The sequence below is a fragment of the Schistocerca cancellata genome, chromosome 3, assembly GCF_023864275.1.
Source record: "Schistocerca cancellata isolate TAMUIC-IGC-003103 chromosome 3, iqSchCanc2.1, whole genome shotgun sequence".
In the NCBI taxonomy this organism is placed as follows: Eukaryota; Metazoa; Arthropoda; class Insecta; order Orthoptera; family Acrididae; genus Schistocerca; species Schistocerca cancellata.
In genome coordinates this window covers 242,099,023-242,124,849 of record NC_064628.1, presented here as the reverse complement: position 1 = coordinate 242,124,849, position 25,827 = coordinate 242,099,023, and the positions used below count along the sequence as shown (strand labels likewise).

The following is a 25,827-nucleotide window of genomic DNA, read 5'->3' as shown; positions in this document are numbered from 1 at the left end:
CTGCACGGCGCCAACACGCATACGACCATCATTGGCACCAAGGCAGAAGCGACTCTCATCGCTGAAGACGACACGTCTCCATTCGTCCCTCCATTCACGCCTGTCGCGACACCACTGGAGGCGGGCTGCACGATGTTGGGGCGTGAGCGGAAGACGGCCTAACGGTGTGCGGCACCGTAGCCCAGCTTCATGGAGACGGTTGCGAATGGTCCTCGCCGATACCCCAGGAGCAACAGTGTCCCTAATTTGCTGGGAAGTGGCGGTGCGGTCCCCTACGGCACTGCGTAGGATCCTACGGTCTTGGCGTGCATCCGTGCGTCGCTGCGGTCCAGTCCCAGGTCGACGGGCACGTGCACCTTCCACCGACCACTGGCGACAACATCGATGTACTGTGGAGACCTCACGCCCCACGTGTTGAGCAATTCGGCGGTACGTCCACCCGGCCTCCCGCATGCCCACTATACGCCCTCGCTCAAAGTCCGTCAACTGCACATACGGTTCACGTCCACGCTGTCGCGGCATGCTACCAGTGTTAAAGACTGCGATGGAGCTCCGTATGCCACGGCAAACTGGCTGACACTGACGGCGGCGGTCCACAAATGCTGCGCAGCTAGCGCCATTCGACGGCCAACACCGCGGTTCCTGGTGTGTCCGCTGTGCCGTGCGTGTGATCATTGCTTGTACAGCCCTCTCGCAGTGTCCGGAGCAAGTATGGTGGGTCTGACACACCAGTGTCAATGTGTTCTTTTTTCCATTTCCAGGAGTGTATTTCGCAGGCGATCGGCACTTACTTTCTGAATAATGCTTGTATTTGCAGGTCAAATGGTGTCATCATCTTGGATAATGCGTTAGTGTCTTACGGTAGAAGGTAGAAGGAGCACATGTGACCTCATAACCCGACAGCTAGCTAGGTGAACTGTTACACCTAAGAAAGGTGAAACTTCCGGCAGAGTAAAACTGTGTGCCGGACCGAGACTCGAACTCGGGCCCTCCGCCTTTCGTCGGCAATTGCTCTACCTACTGAGCTACCCAAGCATGACTCACAACCAATTCTCACAGCTTCATTTCTGCCAGTACCTCGTCTCCTCCATTCCAAACTTAACAGAAGTTCTTCTGCAAACCTTTCAAAACAAGTACTACTGGAAGACAGGATGTTGCGGAGCCACGGCTTAGCCATAGTCTGAGGGACGTTTCACAATGAAATTTTCACCCTTCAGCGGAGAGTGCGCTGATGTGAAACTTCCTGGCAGATTAAAACTGTGTGCCGGACAAGACATTCTGAAAACATCTCCCAGGCTATGGCTAAGCCATGTCTCCGCAGTATGCTTTATTCCAAGAGTGCTCGTTCTGCAGGGTTTGCACAGGGGCTTCTGTTAAGGCTGGAAGGTATAAGACTTGTTACTGGCAGAATTTAAGCCGTGAGGACAGGTCGTCGTACTTGTGTAGCTCAATCGGCAGAGCACTTGCCCGCGAAAGGCAGAGATCCCAAGTTCGAATGTCGGTACGACAAACAGTTTTAATCTGCAAGGATGTTTCATACTAGCGCACACTCCGCTGAAGAGTGAAAGTTTCATTCTGGAAGCCTTAGAAAGGTGTTCGAACAGTAGGGTCATCCTGACAAACTAATAAATTACACTTTCCGATCAAAGCGAGTCCATTGTAGGATGTAAATGAAGATGCAGAGGCACCTTCTGCAATCTATACCAGCAAAACTTAGGAATTGGTTTGTTTCGGTGAAAGACGATCAGGGGCTTAGAAAACGTGGCGTAGGATCCTATGCCAGTGTGAGAAATTTTATATTGGGCCGACATGTCACACCACGCAAAAATTCTGTGTTGAACACCATCGATATGAACGTGTGGGGCAACCTCATAAGTCTGCAGTAGCGGAGCATTACTTGAACATGGGGTATCTAATTTTTTACGAGAAGACTGAATTCTTATCTTCGGCATCTCTCTGGGATTGGATTCTTAAGGAGGCCGTAATACCTTCTTGTGGCGAACAATCTACAGCGACGCGGAATTTCAACTTAGCACTGCCGGAATCCAGCATTGGCAGCCATAAAATAAAAAAATAAATCAACAAGATCCTCCGATATATGACCCGATGAATCGCGTTGGAGGGTGTTAATTCAATTTTCAACCACAGGAGCATCCGGAAGCACAGACATTTCCCAGTACGCTCACGCGGATGGCTTCTCTTCAGCCCTGGTAGGGGGCAATAGGAGCGTCGCTTCCGTCCAACTGTGAACACCTTCACGGACACGCGCATTTCCTACTCCTAGCTTGATAAATTTCGGCGCCGCCACGTGATTATGACGTGTCCCATTTTCCACGAGGCCAAAGAGATATATGGGCGCCTATGGTGTTCGTCACAGCAAGTGACTCTACAGGTCCATAAAGTTCCAACGACCGTCTGCGGTGAAGAGCAACTTAATATTTCAGACAATTTTAACAATTCTTTACTGTGCGTTTAAATACATGCAAGTTCTCGATAATACGTAACAAAGTAAAAATCTTTAGTGAGTATATTTTCATTGACATACTGATTTCTAGTCGGACCCGGACAGAGCCGAGTGTTTTCTTCGTATTTCGGGGAAGGCATCAAGCGTGACGTCAAGCGTTCGTTGCGAAGGCTCGTATTTCACAATGGCTCCGCTCCTTGCGGCAGTGACGACAGTAGCGGCTACCTTCTGAAGATGTCAAACAGTTGTTCCGATGAAATGTTGTGAGACTTTCACAATGTTATCTGGCGTCGAGTGTGTTTCCAACAGCTCCATCGCGAAAGTCTGAAGAGTCGCATAACTTTAAGAATTTAGAAACGCAAACAATTTATGATTTCCAAAAAAATAATAAATCAAACCTGAACAACCTAGGAAAAGATGATATTCAATAACATCTGCCAAATTTTCAAAGACGGCGACAGTTGGAGTGGCGATAAAATTAACTACCGCCAGAATGGATCTTGATAGAACACCACAATGCAACATATAAAAAAAACTCAAAATCAGATATAGCGCCACTGTAAAAATAACGGCTAGTATCACTCTATTCAATCATCACAGCAGTTCCTAAGCGACGGACCGAATACAACGTCCACGCCAGGGGCCCTTTCCTGTATGGTTCATATTGATCGGTGAGGCAGGTTAGCCTCGGTAGTAACGTCACTTTCGGTTCGTTAGCCTAAGTTGCTATTCTGCAAGCGTCTGAGACCTGTTACCGATCGATTCGCTCGTTGGTTTTCCGACAATTGTATTGAGAAGTGGCCACCTGTTCGCTTCGGTGCGATTTGTTTACAGCTAGAGTTTGTTATTTTAGAAATATTGAGTGGTGATGGTGATCATGCTTTTACTTACTTGATGATTGGCGGTGTACGGGACATCATGTACAATGGTCAACCACAAACGTGCTCAGGATGAGGCCAGGATGGCAATGACTGGTCCGAATGTTTATGCTGACGTTTATTACATACACTGCTGGGTGAAGTGACCTCAGCATCAACGTTTACATCCCAACCCGTCATCTACGGCACGGTAGCACACAACCCTGGCACGCTACTTCAGAATACGCCTGAGACCTCGGGAACGCCGCCCACAGCACCACAAAACACCGACGAGACCAGCACGGCTTCACTCCCAGTGATCGCACCGGGACCATCCACTCTCACGATCGTCATGGACCACCGTGCTCGAACAATGGACGTCGAATTAATGCCCTTCCGACTCCTGCCTTTATCCAGACGGGTATAGCATCGGATGGTAGACGACCACATTCGATTCGGAACAACACATTGGGAAACAGCGGTCGCCCAGGAAGCACAAGAGACGCCGACGAACACCCTGCAACGACGCCCTCCTTCAGACGGCTACGCGAGATGATGGTGAGATGTGTGATGGTGATCTTTCATATTGCGTCTAGTCACATTGTGCGACCAGTCCTAGCACCCCTCCTGTTTCGGATCCCCTCTCAATCCAGAACACGTATTCAATGTTGCCATGAGGACGGCAGACCCCCACAGCTTTTGTTGCAGCGCCTGCTTCCCTCGCTCTGTCAGTAAACGACACTCGCATGTCGAATCACACAGTCCGCGTATCAGAGCGAGAGCATCCCATAGAGGTGCCTCAGCCGGCGCCCTGCCATTCATCATAACCAGGCTTGTCTATACCTTCTGGGAGAATACACAGCCCTCTTACAGTATCCTACTTTCATTCAGACAATGTTTTATGCATTTTCTTTTGCAAACAAGTTTTAATTGCTCCTGTGGAAAACACATTAACATTTAGATCGTTAGTGTTATTTCAAATCGGCTACAAGAAGTTTTGGGCAGTTCGCCCAAAATCTTCAGTATGAGCATAACATTATAACCTTTTTGGTGAATGGCTGAATGGTGTTATATTACTTGAATATGGGGTAAGACTACAAAATGAACAAGGAAACGGAGAAAGTCAAGTCTGAACTTCCCTGAATGGGTACACTCCGGCAGAAAAATCTCCTACCCGGGCACGTTGATCGCCTGAAACTGCAGAAACTGTCATTAGTCAGCATACTAGTCTCTCTTGTGGTCTCAGTCTCGTGAATTGTGTAACAAAACCCATTGATATGTGAGATGGTTTCGCAGTCGCTAATGTGGAATAGCGTAGCTGCATGGAATGACGACAACGAGACTTTGTGCAGGACTGGGATTAGAACCTGGTTTTCTCGCTTGTCACGAGCGGTCGCCTTACCATTGAGCCATCCGAGGACGACTCACAGCTAGACCAAAACTTCCATATATCGTCAGCCATAGGTCGGTAATCTCCTGTCACACATTCATTAAGTATATTCCCGTAGAGGGGAGACATGTTAAGTGAAAGTCGTTTGCTCTGTGTTGGCAGTTAAATACAATATTACAGTGCCTGTTTTGTTCAGAAATACGATGCAATGTTCCCTTCAACATGCATGCAGAAGTACGATACCATGTTCCTTCAGTCATGTATGCATTTCTAAAGGAAATCTTCAGTATGAGCATAACATTATAACCTTTTTGGTGAATGGCTGAATGGTGTTATATTACTTGAATATGGGGTAAGACTACAAAATGAACAAGGAAACGGAGAAAGTCAAGTCTGAACTTCCCTGAATGGGTACACTCCGGCAGAAAAATCTCCTACCCGGGCACGTTGATCGCCTGAAACTGCAGAAACTGTCATTAGTCAGCATACTAGTCTCTCTTGTGGTCTCAGTCTCGTGAATTGTGTAACAAAACCCATTGATATGTGAGATGGTTTCGCAGTCGCTAATGTGGAATAGCGTAGCTGCATGGAATGACGACAACGAAACTTTGTGCAGGACTGGGATTAGAACCTGGTTTTCTCGCTTGTCACGAGCGGTCGCCTTACCATTGAGCCATCCGAGCACGACTCACAGCTAGACCAAAACTTCCATATATCGTCAGCCATAGGTCGGTAATCTCCTGTCACACATTCATTACGTATATTCCCGTAGAGGGGAGACATGTTAAGTGAAAGTCGTTTGCTCTGTGTTGGCAGTTAAATACAATATTACAGTGCCTGTTTTGTTCAGAAATACGATGCAATGTTCCCTTCAACATGCATGCAGAAGTACGATACCATGTTCCTTCAGTCATGTATGCATTTCTAAAGGAACATTGCGTCGTATTTCTCAAAAACACAGTGTAGCGGTTCCGCCTGCTTTATTTTATTTCTTCGTTTGTTGTCCTCTATGTCGACAACTGCGTTGCTACACTGGCTGAAAATGGCGTTTGTAATTTAGACAGTGACTACCGTAAATATTGTAGCCGACAGATGCACAGTTGCGTTTCACAGTCTTTTACTTTCACTTTTCACAACTCGTCAATAATACACAGTTATATATGGCCATTGCACTATTGTTGAACTTTCGATAAGCCTCATTACCAGTTTCCAGACGAGCGTCCACATACTGCTACAATAGTTCAGTGTTGAAAATGTACGATAAGCAAAAGCATAACCGCAAAATTCACAGTTCTTGAAGAATAGAAAAGTATGTATGGAGCAGACACTGTCACTATCTTAACACACAGCCTAATTGTTTAACACTTATTACACTGTTAGGTTGATGCAGTGTTGTCGTTCTAACCAACGCAGGTTCCTCATCTGAAACTCGACCGTGGACTGACTTTATTGTGACCAAAAATCGGGCGCTTATATATCATTGCAATAATAGGTACTGAAACTACACATTGTTCTAAGTTAATATACAGAAATTACAATTAAAACTTCTCACTAAATTCCGTCTTTCTAACAGTTTTATCTACTACAAGGTATAGGCCGAATTATTTGTTTAAGTGATGAAATTAACATATATAGTTATATAAAGAATTCTGTTGATAAAACTGTTATTTACTTTGGAAGTAATGAAGGATTGGTTTTGGTTTTAGAATACAGCCAAATAGATCCTTTAAGAATGCTACTGTTTCGTCGCCCAAATGTTATAATTAGCACAGAATTTATATTTGTTTATACATCAACAATAGAATTTAAGTTACGAAACAGTTACTGATTTCACCCTAAAACCAAAGATACTGACTAGAAATAGTCGAAATAGAAAATCAAATACATACCTAAAACTACGCACAAAATTAGATCTGGATTATATTCTTTAAAACTGAGGCCAAATCTTTCTCTTTTATGAAAACGCAAGTTATATTCACATGTGTTAATGCTAATTAGTTGAAATTTTAACAAAAACTAACATAAATAGGCAAAACAAGAGCGGAGGTAAAATTATCCCAGCTTCCTTCATCACAACAGGCACTGCAGTATCGTAAAATCCACTAAGCTGGTCAGTGTCTCATAATAAAAACATCACTATTCTGCTCAGAACTAGGATCTATGGGATCGTCCAGTGTGAGAAACGCCCATAATCTGAAGATAATATTCATTATTTTCATCACAAGAAAAGCACAAAAACAGTATTTACTCAGAACACATAAACATAAATGATCAGAACCACAATACAGTACATTGATACCACTGAACTGCTCCACTCAGTCTGTCATGTCGCTTCCAGGTAGCAGACAGCTAGAGTAGGGCTGCAGATGGTATTCTGACGAGAGAATATAGCTTCATCAAACGTCCTCAACTCATTATTTACCACATGAACAGAAATAGGGCACCATTGCCATTAGCCAGCTGGTTAAATATTCGGTTTCTGTCGTTCACATGTTATGGCCACAGTCTGAACCTCCTTTCCATTGAGAACGATTCTAAACACTATTTTCGAGACGTTTTAAATAAATAGAAACACAAATAGTAATAACATAAATAGCACTAAATATTGCTCACATAGAATAAACGTTTAACTCAGTATTGGTAAAGTCTTACGACTTTTACCTGTTTGCATAACATACAATGGTGTCCAAAATTAAAGCAACAAATAAAAATTTTACAAGGTTGCTTTTATTTTGCCACAAAACAGTATGAACAGGTGATAGTGAGGTAGAAACAATGTAATGAATGCAGAACATAAACAACTGCAACATGCATAATGGTAGACAAAAATGTTCTTCCTTTCTTCCAACCGAAGGGATTTGCACACACATTCTCACAACTGGTTAATGTACTCAGTATGTGGTGTGACCATCTCTGGCAGCAATACAGGCCTGATACGACGGGACATGCTGTGAATTACGTCATCAGTCTCATGTTGATGCAATAACTCCCATTCTTCCTGCAGAGCTGTTCGCAGTCTTCCAGAGTTGTTGGTGGATGCTGAAGAGATGCAAGCCATCTCCCTACTGCATTACAGACATGCGCAATGGAATTCAAATTGGGGAGCGAGCAGGCCACCCAATGCATGCAATGTCTTCTGTTTTCATGAAAACATCAGCCATCCGTGTTATATGATGTCGAGCATTATCGTCCACCAGTACGAAGTCTGGGCCCACAGCATTTCGCAACAACCGCAAACGAGGTCCAAGGAACTCGTCACGATACCTGACTGCAATTAAACCTTGCCAAATCACCTGTACAGTTTCATGAAGAGAGATTGGAACAGTCGTCGTAACCCCTGCCCACACCATTAGAGATCCTCCCAAATATCGGTCTCTTTCCACAATGTCTGAGTCCCAAAATCGTCTTCCACGTTCCCTCCTGATATGAATGCCTTGAAAACCGCTCTCCAGACTACATGAGGACTCATATGTGAAAATAACGTTGTCCCACTGTTTGGCCGCCCATCTGGCATGCTGATCATTCCACTCTAGATGTTACCTCCTGTGAATACGCATCAAAGGTAGACATACAGCAGCTCTCCTACAATAAAGATCACTCTGCCAAAGCCTTCTGCACACCGTTTGCCTTGATGCTGTGAGCTCACCTGCCAGTTCTCTTGCAGTATTAAGGGGATACTGTCATGCTGTTAAAGCCAAATAATGGGCCTCTCTTCTGAAATCAGATGTGGTCAGTTCTGTCTTGGTCTTTGGGATAGAGCTTCGATCTGTACAAAGTGTCGCAACATCCGAGACCAGGATGCCACTTCCGTGCAGAACACGATCGTACGGGCGTCTGGTTGACAGTTTGTATGATTATATCATGAATTAGACACAGGAAGGGGAAATACCGGTTTGTCGATTTAATTTTGGGCACCATTGTATTTAACTAACCTGTTTAACAATTATTGGTTTGGGAGTAACTTCTTAGAGAAGGTTTTCACGTTTTTGTATACTATTAGAGTTAAATAATTTTGTAAATTTCCTTTGGATAGTCTAATGAAAGAAAGGGACAGAACGAATCGTGTACAAAAATATATTTTATACTTTAAGTACAAGTAAAATATACATTTACATACAATATTCATACATAGAAACTGACTTAAAAAGCACCATATAGGACAAAATTGATGTATTTGACCATATTAACATAAGAAAACATGAATCAGGCATATGCTTTGATTATATACCACATTCTGGAAATGTTAACAAAAGACAGCTCTACGAATGTGCGAAGTTACAGCTTCACATCCATTCAATCAAGATACTAATAGAACATACATTAGAAACATAGTTATGTGTAATGTAAGTCTCTGTAAATTTTTCTGAACAATGTGTAGTTCTACACTGAAATATAAGATTAGCTGAAATAAATAATTCGGCACAAATGTTGTCTCTCTTTATAATAATAACACTAAGAAGTAATCTTATTATTAGTGCTTAAATATTTTATTGACCTCCTAAATCTTGGTGAATGTTTGACCATCAGTATTATCTTCAAAATTTAAAAATTGTTATTTGTATGCAGAAAATTTTTATTTTTTTAAAAGATGTTAGTAATTTCTATATAATACATAATAAAATATAAAATATGAAAATAATAACACACACACACACACACACACACACACACACACACACACACACACACATACACACCACACTCAAACCTTACCCTCCATAGCTCTGGTGATCCCTCAGTCAGAAATACAATATGTGAGCAGGACCATGTGCAGTGTGCTACAGTAAAGGTTATGTACTGTGATATGTTTAAATGTAATCCACCAATATGAAGCAACCCTTACTGTGTGTATCTAGAACTAACAGAACTTGTGGCTACATGACAAGGATACAAAAGTGAATGTAAGTGTAAGAAACATATATTTGTAAATAGTTAGATAAATTAAATGATCTGTGAAGACTCTCTACAAATCTTCTATCAAAATGTGTATAATTAAACAATTTTGTTTATATTATAGACCACTAAAGATGCCTATCATGAATATGTGAATCAAGTTTGGTAGACACAAATAAAACATTCAGTAGCAAAAGACAGATTTTTTGCCTTCTGTATATGACACAGTGTAACTGAGTAGTAGCTGAGGAAAATTGGCTGCAAATATTCACAATAGTATCTATAGGTCCCTTTTAGTGGAATGAGATCTTACTAACTGAAAGATCACAGTGATGAAATTTTTTACATGTCTCATAAAAATCATTATTAGGATACTGAATTTTTTTCACACATAAATAAAAAGTAAATATAATCATTTCCACAATTACAGAACGACAGAAAATGTACTAAGATGAAAAAAATGAGGAACATTGTTTTCTACCACATGCAAGACATGCTATACTGGAAGTATGGTTTCATGAGCACTGTATGACAGATATTAAAGTCATTCAGTTTAAGTTGATTTTATTAAAGAAATGAGATTACTGATTCTTGTACTTTCTTTGTGTAAATCGAATTAACATTATCTGTCAACCTGACTCATCAGGTAACTACACCGCACAGTTTACACTCACTGAACAGAGTCAACACAGATGTCAAAATTAACCCTTTCTTATCACCTAAGGTAAGAGACTAATCACCTCTTATTAATTCATCAGAACTCTGGAAAATGATAACATTCTCAAACATGTTCTATAAAAAGTGTCAATACATTAATTACAATACAAAATATCATATAATCTAACACATATTTTTGGCATTTAGCAGGAACATGATTTTACATTACACATGTCAATGCTGTTAATAAAAATTAATTTAAAAGTATGTTTATGTGATGTTTATTTTCCAGTACTAGTTGCATATTTTTGAGTATAACTAGTTTCTATGTCTTTAGATCATACTGTAAAGAAAAAAAAAACAAGAAACCAAAAACAAAAAAAGCGTAAGTGCAAGTAGGACTTGAGCATTGAGGGTTCTGCACAAACTCTCTCATGTGTATAGACAGTTCTTTCATCACAATAATCGAGAATCTCGACGATTTTGCCTGTTGTCGACACTGATACTGTCAAGGTATCAGTCCAGGGAATTCCAAGACTTTCGAGAACGTTTTAATTTTATGTCTGAAGTCGGATAAAAAATTACAAAAGAAATATTTTTATCTTGTGATATAGTTACATATTAACTATTTTCTGAGTTTTCTGTCAACGAGGAGTTTCCTGTACGTTTTGATGAGTGAGTTTGCAAGTATCACAATATGTGAATACAACGTCGTATCTTTTGATGATATTGACTTAGAAGCTTTAGTTATTTATACCACTAAGCAGCCATAGATCACATGACAATAATATCAACTCGATACTTAAATCCTTTCCTGAGAAAAGGGTGTTTTAACAGACGAACAGACAGACACTCAGATAATAAATGGCAACAAAATTCTTTCATGTGATATAATAAAAAATTAACTATTTTCAGACTTTTCCCTTTACTTTTACTGTGAAACCTTCTTCCTTAAAAAATTTCATGATTCTAGGTGAACTCGAACTGCAATATAGGTTTTGATGAGTGATCAATTATTATTGGTTTCACTGTCTTACGTTTACTGCAATTAATTAAAGAGAATTTTACAATGGGTACTTTTCGCTCTTATAACGCATCTTCTGTGGTCAATTTGCAAATATGTATAATTATTTTTCTACGTTATTGATCGTTTCAGATTAAAAACAGTATTTTATTCATAAAGTTGTCTTGAATTTACTAATGATTTCTGTGTCTCTTGTCCATATATTTTGGAAACCACTGCTTCTTCTCTCTTGGTTAGCGGAGGTTGATGTCAGTAGAAAATTTGTTACACATTTATGCTTGGCTGTAACGAATGTTCTTCCACCATCAACCTCCGCTAACCGAGAGGGAAGAAGCAGTGGTTTCCAAAATATGTGAACAAGAGGCAGACACACCTTGAATAAATTGCACGCCAACTTTAAAGACAAAAACTGTTTTTCATCGAAAACAACGAAAAATGTGCAAACATTGGTATTTGTGTTTGCAGAATGACCACAGAAGAAGCTTTATAAATAAAATCGAAAACCGTCTGCTGTAAAATTCTCTTTAATTAATTTCAGTAAGCTTAAGATGGCGAAATCAATAATAATTTAACAGCTCCAGCGGATGATGGGCATGAAAACAAATATATTTTGCGTGTAAGTTTTCGTGTATAAAAATATGTGACATAAATGGCAGTATATTTTGGCTGGATTGACTTAGAAGCTATAGCTTTTTTTAGACCATCAAGAGACCACAGATTTCAGTGTGTGACATACATTTAATCATGATACGTCTACTCGTTCTTGAGAAAAAGTGTTTTAAACAGTCGGACCGACAGAAAGATAGACCGGGAGAGGAGAAACTAATCCTATGAGGGTTCCTTTTATACCGATTGAGGCATGGAATTCATAAAAAACGCAGCTAACACTGGAAAATAAATGTTACATAATTTTTTAAAATATCGATGAAGCTGCCGAAACCTTTCGTAACGAATATGTCGACTATAATAAAAATAAATGTTCTCAAAAATAAGAAAGCATACAGCTTTAATGGTAAATATTACACTAAGTACTCAGTCCTTTCATGTATATGTGCACTGATCTAGTACACCACCTGACAAAAAATAAATGAAGTGCCCAGTAGACATGGTTGGATCTCAATGCAACTTCATACGCGTACACACCATCGGCAGTTTTGTAGATAAGAGTTGTAAGGGATAGAATGGCCACTACAGTGCATTAGTGTTTCATGTGGTTATTGTTGTTACTAGACCTGGTAGAGTACACAGGGTGTCCATGGGGAATGGTCAATATTCAGAGATATGACAGCCAAATTTCTAGTAAAAATGGGCTCTAAAATGTGTATCTTAGTAACTATGATCACTTATTCTTCATCTTCGATGCTGGCAGACCAAAATAAGAAAAAATTGTCTAATAACCATCATGCCTTAAAAGCTATGAGCACTTGCTCGATAGAACAGACGTGTTTGACAGTAACGAAGATGAAGAAGTGCTCGCAGCTTTTAATGTATGCAGTTTAGAACCCGGGATTATTTGACTTTTTTACTACTGTCCTGACATTCTGACATAGCAGCGGCAGAGAACTAGGAATTCACAGTCCAATACGTGGGCTACACCACAACACAAAGCGCTGTCTTTGGAGTGCAGCCGCGGCCAGGAAGTATTGGCATCGCATTGTGTTCAGTGATGGGTCGCAGTGCTACACTACCCCGGATGACCATTACCGACGAGTATTTCGGCGACCTGGGGTGAGCTTCCATTGTGTCAACGTTTTGGAAAGGCACGGCCTTGTTACTTCTGGAGTCATGGTGTGGGAATCCATCGAGTATGCGTTCAGGTTATGGCTGGTGGTGACCAAGGGACCTCTGAAGTCGTAATCGTACATCATGTGACAACATCGTGGTGCTGTAAGTCAACAGGACAATGTTCGTCCACACATGGCACATGTTATTCCTAGTGAGCGTGTAATGCTGAGATACTGCTGTAGTCAGCTAGTTTCTCAATTATGTGAGGGAACTGACCGGACGTATGCCACGTATCAGTGCCAGTATCCAGCTGTATCAAGGTTAATTACAAGGTTGTCCTCCAGTTTTCCCCATGAGAGGATAAAACGGCTTTGTGACACCAATCCCAAACGAATCAGTGCCTGCACCATGGCCAGAAGCGGAAGGGGGGAGGGAGGGGGAGAAAGGGACTGCAGTGCTATGCTGTTGAGTGGGACCATAATGGTAAGGTCTTTGTAAATCAGCCTCGGTTTCTGTAATTACATAACAGCCCATACTCTCTCATCCCGTGGTGTTTAGTTCCATTTCCTCTTCCACCTCCAATTCTCGGTACTTCAGTTTTTGTCAGGCAGTGTATTACGTGATTAAGTGTTTTACTCGTTTCCAGTGAAACAAAGCAAATAGCAAGGAAAATGATCACAGTTATTTACCAATTGTAGTTTCCTGAGATTGCACCTCCTTCACGTAAGGTAACACATTTTAAAACGAGAAAACTAAGTACCCTGCAAATTATGAAGTTTGTAGTAGATGCCACGTTTAGCTAACAGTTCTGCATGCTTTCCTATTTCAGCAACCTTTCCGTGACTGATCACGCAAATGAGGTCAGCGTCCTGAATTGTAGAGAGCCTGTGGGCAATTGTTATGCAAGTCCGACCCTCTTTCGCCTTATCTAGTGCCTCTTGCACAATCTGAAAAAATTAAAAGCTAAATGTTACTTTCACGATTGTTACGTACTCTCAGCCGAAGGTAAAAATTAATTACTAAGATCTAAAGATGGTCATTACTGACTGGAATAAATTATCTGATTACAAATAAACATTTTGGTCCAATACTGGAAGTACAATATAGCAAATATTATTCTGGATCACTGGGAACTTTTTCGTGACTGTGTCACAACGTGCAAAAATTAAAGAAAATACATGCAGCAGACGAAGGCAGGTACACAATATTTCAGGCAACAAAGTTGTCTAAAATAAAACTGAAAATGTCATTTGACATGAGAGGAAAAAAATTTAGGGAAACTGAAAATTAAATTACTCAAAAGGATGTTATTAGCTATTATGAAAGAAACGAATGCACCTATTGCAAGCCAAGCTAATAAATGGGATCATCATTTGGACAATCCATGTATTTACGAAGTGAGTTATAAAGTGAAGTAATAAAATATTTATCATATACCTTTTCACTCTCCGTGTCCAGAGCTGAAGTTGCTTCATCCAGTAAAAGCACACGTGGATTTCGAACCAAAGCCCTTGCAATTGCTACCCGTTGTTTCTGACCTCCACTGAGCTGTGTGCCTTTTTCACCCATGCGTGTTTCGTATCCCTGTGTCAAAAAATTAAAATTAAAATTAATACAGAACAGACAGAGTTGCAAAAAGCTTCAATAATTTATGGCAAGTTCTCTCCCATTATACAGAGTCGGTAATACCTGTGGCAAAGCTGTAATGAATTTGTGGATATTAGCTTTCTTCGCTACTTCGATTATTTCATCCATGGAAACATCGCGACTGTTGTCACCATAAGCAATGTTTTCCGAAATAGTTCTGTCAAAGAGAACTGGCTCCTGTTGAACGAGACCCAGTTGAGACCGCAGTACAGCCATTTTAACTTGAGACACGTCGTGTTTGTCTAGGGCCTGGAAACAAAACGAATTTTGATGTTACATGGAAAGGAAATAAACTGTTGATTTTAGTGTCTTGAAACACGCTTGGAAGAAATTATCCAAGGAAATCAATCATCCAAGGAAACAACTTTTACTTTTACATTTCTGTTCATACTATGACTATGTGCAGAATATTTTTATTTAGTACAAATATTTGTTATTTGAGTATGAGTGGAAAGCACAAGACGTTTTCATGTATATCTTTGGATTTGTTTTATTTGCCGCAACTTCCTATTTAATGGGGTGTTAGGAACATTGAACTACTGCTAGCTCCCATTAATGGAGACATCGTTAAATTACTTAAGGACGTCATGTATACCAACAATATTAGTATTTATTTATTTTACTAGCAAGAAATACGTGAAAGAGGCGGCCTTTCCTGTTCCTTTGATATGTACATAAATATAATTTAAAGTACAAATATTGCATATTGTAATCAAAATCTGCAGTTAAATCCTTAACAAATTATATTAATTCATTCTAGCATGTTGAAATTATTCTAGCGAGTTAAAAACAGTGGTTAATTAGTGTAATAATATTGCTATCACACGCACTCTTATTTGTTATGCAGTTAATTCCGATCATCCAATGAAGAGCTACCAGTAGTGAGAGAGACAACATTATCACCTCCAACAATGATGGAAGGGCGTTAGGTTCACCAAAACGCTTAGAAATCTCTGCAACATTACCAAAAACCGCAAAGGGCATGGGAAAATACCCTGGCCCCAGTCATTTGGCTGTTCCTTTAGCAGACATTTCTTCTATCTCCAAAGCTACCACGTCACTGAACGCCAGGTCAACAAAAGTCACACAAACAAGGATCAGTTAGGACGTAGCGCTAACCCTCTCGCTATCCTAATGAAAATGTTACTATAGAGAGTTAAACGAAACAGAAGAAAAGCACCAACACCAATGACTGGTTTCGTGAGCTATATCAAAACCCATTAGCGAAAGACATGATTCAGAGCATAGCATGTAGGAAGTAGCTGCATGAAAATTGCGTTGGAGTTAGTAAGAATGATAAAAGATTTTTTTTTTAAATTGCAGACAGGCTATATCCTTGCGTTATGGAAAAGAGTTTGGACTGCCTCATAGTTTGACAACAATGATATGCCATGAAAATTTATTTCATAAAGTTGCCCATATTTCACTTCATTTCATAATAATGTCAGGTTAGAATTGTACTGCAGTTCTATATTGGTCTAATTTAGTCCTTTTTATGTTCAGAATCAACATCTTCATTCATATGAAAATGGATTTCCATTTAATCATCTCTCTATTTTCTAAATTATACTGTATGGCCATAATCAAATTCACCCAACCGTTCTATACTCGAATGATAGGTGTTTAATCACGAAATTTCTGATATACATTCATGAAATTCATCTGCTCTACTAATGGAAACGGATGTCCATGAATGGACATTTACGAAAAATAATTCGGCGTTTTGTTTCCTGACTATGTTAATAGAACTTCAGGAATAACCGTTATAGCGTCCAACGTAGGTTACCTGAAGAAGTCTGACATTCAGTTTCACAACATTTGAAACATCGGATTTCCTTAATTTCGAGACAAAAGTTAACTGGTCTATTGAAGACAACTTCCCCCATATATTTGTTTTTCTTTCAAGCTTCGTTCCTTTTCCCTACAGCTGATTTAGAGCATGATGCTCACTTTGTACCTACCTAAGTCCTGCTTACTCACATCGATAAATCTTTGTACCCAGAACTTTGGAAAGACTGAACGCTCAAATGTTGTTGTTGTTGTGGTCTTCAGTCCTGAGACTGGTTTGATGCAGCTCTCCATGCTACTCTATCCTGTGCAAGATTCTTCATCTCCCAGTACCTTCTGCAACCTACATCCTTCTGAATCTGCTCCACGCTGCCCTCCAATGCTAAATTTGTGATCCCTTGATGCCTCAGAACATGTCCTACCAACCGATCCCTTCTTCTAGTCAAGTTGTGCCACAAACTTCTCTTCTCCCCAATCCTATTCAATACCTCCTCATTAGTTACGCGATCTACCCACCTTATCTTCAGCATTCTTCTGTAGCACCACATTTCGAAAGCTTCTATTCTCTTCTTGTCCAAACTAGTTATCGTCCATGTCTCACTTCCATACATGGCTACACTCCATACAAATACTTTCAGAAACGACTTCCTGACACCTAAATCTATATTCGATGTTAACAAATTTCTCTTCTTGAGAAACGCTTTCCTTGCCATTGCCAGTCTACATTTTATATCCTCTCTACTTCGACCATCATCGGTTATTTTACTCCCTAAATAGCAAAACTCCTTTACTACTTTAAGTGTCTCATTTCCTAATCTAATTCCCTCAGCATCACCCGACTTAATTTGACTACATTCCATTATCCTCGTTTTGCTTTTGTTGATGTTCATCTTATATCCTCCTTTCAAGACACTGTCCATTCCGTTCAACTGCTCTTCCAAGTCCTTTGCTGTCTCTGACAGAATTACAATGTCATCGGCGAACCTCAAAGTTTTTACTTCTTCTCCATGAATTTTAATACCTACTCCGAATTTTTCTTTTGTTTCCTTTACTGCTTGCTCAATATACAGATTGAACAACATCGGGGAGAGGCTACAACCCTGTCTCACTCCTTTCCCAACCACTGCTTCCCTTTCATGCCCCTCGACTCTTATAACTGCCATCTGGTTTCTGTACAAATTGTAAATAGCCTTTCGCTCCCTGTATTTTACCCCTGCCACCTTCAGAATTTGAAAGAGAGTATTCCAGTCAACATTGTCAAAAGCTTTCTCTAAGTCTACAAATGCTAGAAATGTAGGTTTGCCTTTTCTTAATCTTTCTTCCAAGATAAGTCGTAAGGTCAGTATTGCCTCACGTGTTCCAACATTTCTACGGAATCCAAACTGATCTTCCCCGAGGTCGGCTTCTACCAGTTTTTCCATTCGTCTGTAAAGAATTCGCGTTAGTATTTTGCAGCTGTGACTTATTAAACTGATAGTTCGGTAACTTTCACATCTGTCAACACCTGCTTTCTTTGGGATTGGAATTATTATATTCTTCTTAAAGTCTGAGGGAATTTCACCTGTCTCATACATCGTGCTCACCAGATGGTAGAGTTTTGTCATGACTGGCTCTCCCGAATCCATCAGTAGTTCTAATGGAATGTTGTCTACTCCCGGGGCCTTGTTTTGACTCAGGTCTTTCAGTGCTCTGTCAAACTCTTCACGCAGTATCTTATCTCCCATTTCATCTTCATCTACATCCTCTTCCATTTCCATAATATTGTCCTCATGTACATCGCCCTTGTATAAACCCTCTATATACTCCTTCCACCTTTCTGCTTTCCCTTCTTTGCTTAGAACTGGGTTGCCATCTGAGCTCTTGATATTGATACAAGTGGTTCTCTTCTCTCCAAAGGTCTCTTTAATTTTCCTGTAGGCAGTATCTATCTTACCCCTAGTGAGACAAGCCTCTACATCCTTACATTTGTCCTCTAGCCATCCCTGCTTAGCCATTTTGCACTTCCTGTCGATTTCATTTTTGAGACGTTTGTATTCCTTTTTGCCTGCTTCATTTACTGCGTTTTTATATTTTCTCCTTTCATCAATTAAATTCAATATTTCTTCTGTTACCCAAGGATTTCTACTAGCCCGCGTCTTTTTACCTACTTGATCCTCTGCTGCCTTCACCACTTCATCCCTCAGAGCTACCCATTCTTCTTCTACTGTATTTCTTTCCCCCATTCCAGTCAATTGTTCCCTAATGCTCTCCCTGAAATTCTCTACAACCTCTGGTTCTTTCAGTTTATCCAGGTCCCATCTCCTTAAATTCCCACCTTTTTGCAGTTTCTTCAGTTTCAATCTGCAGTTCATAACCAATAGATTGTGGTCAGAATCTACATCTGCCCCAGGAAATGTCTTACAATTTAAAACCTGGTTCCTAAATCTCTGTCTTACCATTATATAATCTATCTGAAACCTGTCAGTATCTCCAGCTCTTGATTCTTGAACCAAGTGTTAGCTATGATTAAGTTATGCTCTGTGCAAAATTCTACAAGGCGGCTTCCTCTTTCATTCCTTCCCCCCAATCCATATTCACCTACTATGTTTCCTTCTCTCCCTTTTCCTACTGACGAATTCCAGTCACCCATGACTATTAAATTTTCGTCTCCCTTCACTACCTGAATAATTTCTTTTATCTCGTCATACATTTCATCAATTTCTTCATCATCTGCAGAGCTAGTTGGCATATAAACTTGTACTACTGTAGTAGGCATGGGCTTTGTGTCTATCTTGGCCACAATAATGCGTTCACTATGCTGTTTGTAGTAGCTAACCCGCACTCCTATTTTTTTATTCATTATTAAACCTACTCCTGCATTACCCCTATTTGATTTTGTATTTATAACCCTGTAATCACCTGACCAAAAGTCTTGTTCCACCTGCCACCGAACTTCACTAATTCCCACTATATCTAACTTTAACCTATCCATCTCCCTTTTTAAATTTTCTAACCTACCTGCCCGATTAAGTGATCTGACATTCCACGCTCCGATCCGTAGAACGCCAGTTTTCTTTCTCCTGATAATGACGTCCTCTTGAGTAGTCCCCGCCCGGAGATCCGAATGGGGGACTATTTTACCTCCGGAATACTTTACCCAAGAGGACGCCTTCATCATTTAATCATACAGTAGAGCTGCATGTCCTCGGGAAAAATTACGGCTGTAGTTTTCCCTTGCTTTCAGCCGTTCGCAGTACCAGCACAGCAAGGCCGTTTTGGTTAATGTTACAAGGCCAGATCAGTCAATCATCCAGACTGTTGCCCCTGCAACTACTGAAAAGGCTGCTGCCCCTCTTCAGGAACCACATGTTTGTCTGGCCTCTCAACAGATACCCCTCCGTTGTGGTTGCACCCACGGTACGGCCATCTGTATCGCTGAGGCACGCAAGCCTCCCCACCAACGGCAAGGTCCATGGTTCATGGGGGGGAAAACGCTCAAATATATATACCAAATTTTCTGAGTATTTACAGTTAGATACAGCTGGTTATTCTGGTAAGTGTATAGTGTTGGAACATCGTATATTCTTAATTATCACCCCTAAAAATCCGATGTACGTCACATGTAAGGAAATGCTTTCAATAGACACGCTCAGTTTGCACTGGCCCTCCCCAGGGGCGAATAACATTCTACTGAAGTCATATTACACTAATAGTTGCACTTTTAACTGTAGTACTGCATACTCAAGTTGAAAAAATCATCATGCCACTTTTATAAAATGGATTCGCTATCAATGTTATGTAGATAACAGCTCTGAATACTCTAAATTGGGAAATGGGGCTTACGTGGATTTACTACTGAGCCAATCTTTTGCATAACAGCTGCCGTAAAGTAGGCGATCGAACTTACCGTGCTCATCGGCATTTTGTAAACTCTCATCTCAAGTCTTTCTTCAGTTTCAGCGTCTGAGATATTTGGACTCTACGTTAGCAAAACAATTAGGGTACCAATTTTAGTACAAGGCGTCTTTTTAGTTCCATATGCTCGATAACGATGTATTCCTAGAATGAGAGGGAAGTTATGTACACGATGTTTCTTTACCATTAGAGTTCACCCGTTTCTTTCAGTTTTGATCTATGATAAAAGATTAGTCTTTCTTTGCTATGGTAACACGTTTGGGTAGGAATTGCCCTTGTCGTCAATCAGTTAACTGGCGAGAAGCGAACAAAGATATAAAACTGACCAATCAATTATGTTTTTGATTTTAATTTAATGCGTGCCGAACACGTTTAATAATGATTCAATCTCTACAGCAGAATGAAACCACTAACTATAGTTTAATGCCACAGGACATTTCGTCTCCTAGTTCTCGGGTAAATTCACATGCATAATCACGGATCTAAATGTCCAGAAGAATTTCACATACTGGGCACTTGAAAATCACCTTCTTTTAAACGAAACAGTTAGGCACTGGGATTGTCTGCGAATATGGTGCATATATTTTGAGGAGATTCTGTTTCATTTCCTTCTCTATTAATCTTTGAAGATGAACATGTTAGAAGCAGGCTAATTTTTCTACATGATACTCTTACCTACACAGATTCACAAATTTTAGAAATCTTTCTTCACACCTATAAAATTCCAAATACATTTACAAGCACCGTATTCCATAAAGTGAGCTAAGTTTTTTCCGTAGTCAGGAAATAAGACGTAGAGGCGGTGGTGAATCCAATTTAATGCTCCAGAGAAGTTTCTGGTGGTGATCGCTTAACGTTGCCTTTCTCCGAGTTGTTATGCAGCGTCCAGTGTTTATAAATGCCACACAATTGTAAATGAACTGTACCTATTGAAACAGACAATGCAAAACTTAAAAAAATTGCGATATCACTCTGTCAGCCGACGACCTTTGGATAATTACCGAACTAGCGAGAAAGCGAGATATGTATATTTACACGAGGGTGACACAGACCGGCAACCACATGAACCGTCTACTTACAATTGGCGCAAGGTAAATTTTTAGATTCGCTGCATACGTTAAAATTGATCAAAAATTTTTATTTTCATTCTTATAGAAGAATCGTATGAATCATTTTGATACTCCTTTGATGAGGACGTGCTGAAACGAAATGCCTCTGAATATTTATGTGAAAACTGTTAAGGCTTTCTAAATCGAACAAACGTTATCAACTTTATACATCTTCATTCTTCATGTGTACAAATATGCACTCCTCCGCCGCTAGAGTGATCCGAATCGTAGCTTGTAACATGGCGGTATGTAACGTAACAACTATGTCGCTGCGTGAGAAACTACGTACTGTAATCGGTTTCGAACTCTAAGATTTCGTCCACACATGGTGCACTTTCCCCTTCAGCATGATAATGCCGGACCATACACGAGTGCTGTATCAGCAATAATCCGATGCCTTGGATTCACTGTCATCGATTATCCTCCACACAGTCCCGACTCGGACCCGTCCGACTTTCACCCGTTTCCAAAACTTGAAGATCTTTGACGACTTCACTGGTGAAGCAGTGCAAGCAGAGGTGAGACTGTGTTTCCATCAACGAAGTCAAACATCTCACACTGACAGTATCAACAACCTGGTCACTCACTGGGAGCAATGTGTACGTCAGGGCAGGATGACTATATTGAGAAATAAAAGTTAATAATGTTCGCTCAACTTAAAACAACTTTAAGAGATTTCACATAAGAATTAGGTGGCACTACTATCCAGCATGCTCTCGTAGAACCATCCAGTGTACAATTCACGAATTTAGCCAGCACATGGGAGTAAAGTCTCGTGTTTAGGGACGTTCCGCCACTACGTTCCCTCCCCACGTGTGCTAAACAGAAAGGCAGAGACAGATGTCATACTGTCAACAATTAGTTGCTGTGGTAGCGAAGAGAGAGTCTCAGTCCAGTTTGTAAGAGCAGTGGTAGCTGGTCGCACTCACCACAGAGCCGGAGGCTGCGTCGTAGAACCTCTCGAGCAGCTGAATGCAGGTGGACTTGCCGCAGCCAGAGGGACCCACCAGTGCCACCGTCTGGCCGATTCTCACCTCTAGGTTGAGGCCCTTGAGCACCATCACGCCAGGCCGCGTCGGGTACCAGAACTCCACGTCCGAGTAGCTCACATTCCCGGCCGCCTTCTGTGGAATGCGAAGGACAAGTCATTATTCAGACTCTGACGAGTTTTTTTTTTTTTTTTTTTTTTTTTTTTTTTTTTTTTATAAAGGAAAACTCCTGAAGAGGATTAGAATTGGCCTGAGACTTGCATGGTAAATATTCTTAAGAGCAGGTCACATCACCACATCATGGAAGTGACAAGAATGGCAGATGAAAATGGGAAAGTCGTCCATCAGTCTCGTACCGTAATTAATGCTACAGTTCCTCCGTCCAGCAACGAAGCCCTAACTACGAACCTGAAATTTCTAAACTGAATAAAATCAGGATTTTTACGAAACTGAGATCTCTAAAGCGAGAATTAACACATTAACACACCGGTCTAAAATTCAAACATATATCCTACAGTTAATGGATTTTTATTCTCAATCCTTGAAGGGCTACTGCTACAGAGATACCATAGTCTAAAACAAAGTTGGAATTGAAAAAAAGTGCTGTGTATTACCTTATCAACATTGGTACTAACTTTCCAAACTCCTTAGTAAGAGTTTCAGAGCCATACTTTCCTGGTCTATACAAGGTCCAAATTCTATGCACATGATTAAGCATATCATCGATAACTCACCTTGTAGTGTGGCTATTGAGAAATTCCCCTAGACAACCAGATAACTCAAATCGCGGTCTCACAATTTGCTTGGCACAGAAGAAACCTTGTCCACTTCTCATTGTAGTTGAACTTCAAACAACAGATTTTCCAAATTATATCTGTTTGGATTGAAAGTTGATTTTTATTTTCAGTTACGTATATAACACTTGTTTACAAGACTGTCTCCTAATTTAAATATTGATGCAGTGAACAACATTCTGTGAAATATTATCCGTTTCGCTGCAATCTACATTTCTACGTACCCCGGCAAGGATTTTAAACAGGAAACTCGCGACAGTCCCGTATAAATCTGGATACCTGGCAACTTGTCGGAACAGAAGCATGAATCCAAACTCCTGAGAGAAAATGACGACATATTTGATGGAAGTTGACGCGCTGGAAGGGGTGGCTAGCGAAAGAAAGAGGGGCACTGTGTAACAGATAGGATTGCTTGAGAACGCACAACAACTCTTCTGTCGATGCTCAAATAACGACAGGTTGATATTTCTAGGCATTAATAATCTGATAACGTCCTATTGACTTCAATCACTGGTAAAGTACAATGAACATCAATCAACGATATTTTTCTTTAAATACGTTACGACCATCGGACGATTACAGTGTTCCACTACGATCTTCTGACTTCTATCGGCCTCTTCGTCACATCAAGCATAGCTAAAGGGTTACATGTGGTCCTCAGTAATGTCACATAGTCCGCAGCTGTCACGGTGTCTTCGATTACTACCGGAGGTCCCATGGAATCCCAGGTAAATGTCCGCCATAATATAGTACTGCTCCCGCCGCCCATGTCTGTGTCGCGCTACATGTTTCGAGCAGCCATTCACCTGGACACGACCTTCGATCTAGTTTAACAATAAACGGAAATCATCCGAGCAAGTGACACTATTCCATTGATCCGCGGAAGATTCTCGATGGTCTCATGCCCACTGTAATTATAATTGACGATGTTGTTAGGTGAACATAGGAATACGAAGGGGTCCTCCACTGCAGAAAATCATGTTAAATCTGTGTGATAAGCAGTGTGCTCCGAAAACACTTGTGCCTGCGCCAGCACTGTACTCTGACGTCAGATCCGCCAGAGATCGCCGCCTATCCTGCTTTAGGAAGGGGGCAAGCCTCTGATCCCTATGTTCTGTGAGGAGGTACGGGCGTCCAACTTATTGTCACCTACTCCTGATCCCAGTAGTCTTTAACCACTTTCCACAGATGTTCACGACAACAGGATGCAAACAGGACGTCACGTGCCCTCAGAGCCACCATGCAGCATCCAGCCTCGTGGTGGGCAGCGGTCATAACGTTTTGGCTAACCAGTGTATTTCCTTTCTTGGTAAAAATAGCACACTGAAATAAAGCACGCTAGATTTTCTTAAAAAATTAAAAGGGAATAAATGCCAGATAAAGGCGAAAACTACCATATACATTTTTTAACTAGCTTCCTTTTTTCCCGCTTGAGAAACCAAGAAACACCACGACACCTATTGGAATAATACCAAAAGAGAGAAACTACGATTTTCAGTAAATAGACAAACATCTAAACGATTGCTGGTCTACTTGTAATGGCAATTAATGTAGTTATCTAGAGGCTGTACACGCTGACATGCACGGTCTGCACTGGTAGAGGTCGCTACTGACCAGCTAGCCGCCGCATTCGCATGTGGGGGATTAGTTAAAAAGTCAGAGTTTCGTATTTATTTTACAGCTAGTAATCCAGGAGCCCAATATGTTGCAATTCACCATGTAGTCCTCGTGGTGTTATAGTTTGCTGAAAGGCTTATCTAGTGCCATCAAATCATACAGCTGCACTGTTTCCGTTCTTAGTATTGTCATTTCTGAGACTCGGTGGAACGTTTCAGATATCTACTCGTGCTTAGGTGTTCATACTTCGAAAGAGGGTATTTTGAGTACCTTGGAACTTTACCCTTTCCTCTTCCAGTTGCGAATATTACGCCGGAAGTACGATTGTTGATGTGCATTTTCATCTTCTCACCGCGTAATGAATCTGATACACACTCGCTTTACGAAGCTGTAAATCGTCCTTCACAGAGCCGAGTAGAGCTGCAATCTTCGTGGAGTGCCGGAAGATCACCTTAACACAGTGTTTCTCAAGAATAGGGTCTATCTTCAAGGAAAGAGCACCCACATAGGGCAAAAATGCACTACATCTGAAGGAATTACTATCTTCTTCCCCATCACATACCTACTTTTTAGGTTTTGCATCGAATGCTCTATGAATTTGTTACGGAGAAAATCCATTCGATTTAAAAATGCTCTTGAGGTATGTGAGCTCTTCTTGCAAATTGTCTTTATCGGATATACAGTGCGCCCGATGCACTAAGGTCTTAAGGGCACCTATGGTCTGTGAAGGGTGATGGCAGCTACTGGCATGAAGATATAGATTTGTGTGCGTTTGTTTCCGATATACGGCACGTCCTAATGTGCCATCACTTTTACATCCAAAAAGGGGAGGCAGCCGTCTTTTTCTATTTCCAAAGTAAATTTAATGCTAGCATGTATGGAATTCAAATGCTCAAGAAATCGATGTAATTCATCTATTCCATGGCGCCATACCACGAATGTGTCGTCGACGTACCTCCAGAAGACCGTAGGTTTAAAA

General features: G+C 40.7%; 1 protein-coding gene across 1 annotated transcript in view; it reads right to left on the bottom strand.

Moving 5' to 3' along the window:
• Nucleotides 1-13,520: 13,520 nt before the first annotated feature.
• LOC126176243 (ATP-dependent translocase ABCB1-like) overlaps nt 13,521-25,827 on the bottom strand; it is a 315,891-nt gene continuing 303,584 nt past the window's right edge. Inside the window, exons 20-23 of the mRNA XM_049923388.1 lie at nt 22,378-22,572; nt 14,700-14,906; nt 14,448-14,594; nt 13,521-13,957 (exon numbers count right to left, since the gene is read on the bottom strand). Of these exons, the coding sequence (XP_049779345.1) occupies nt 13,763-13,957; nt 14,448-14,594; nt 14,700-14,906; nt 22,378-22,572 (744 nt within the window). The 3' untranslated portion in view covers nt 13,521-13,762. The remainder of the gene's footprint in view (nt 13,958-14,447; nt 14,595-14,699; nt 14,907-22,377; nt 22,573-25,827) is intronic.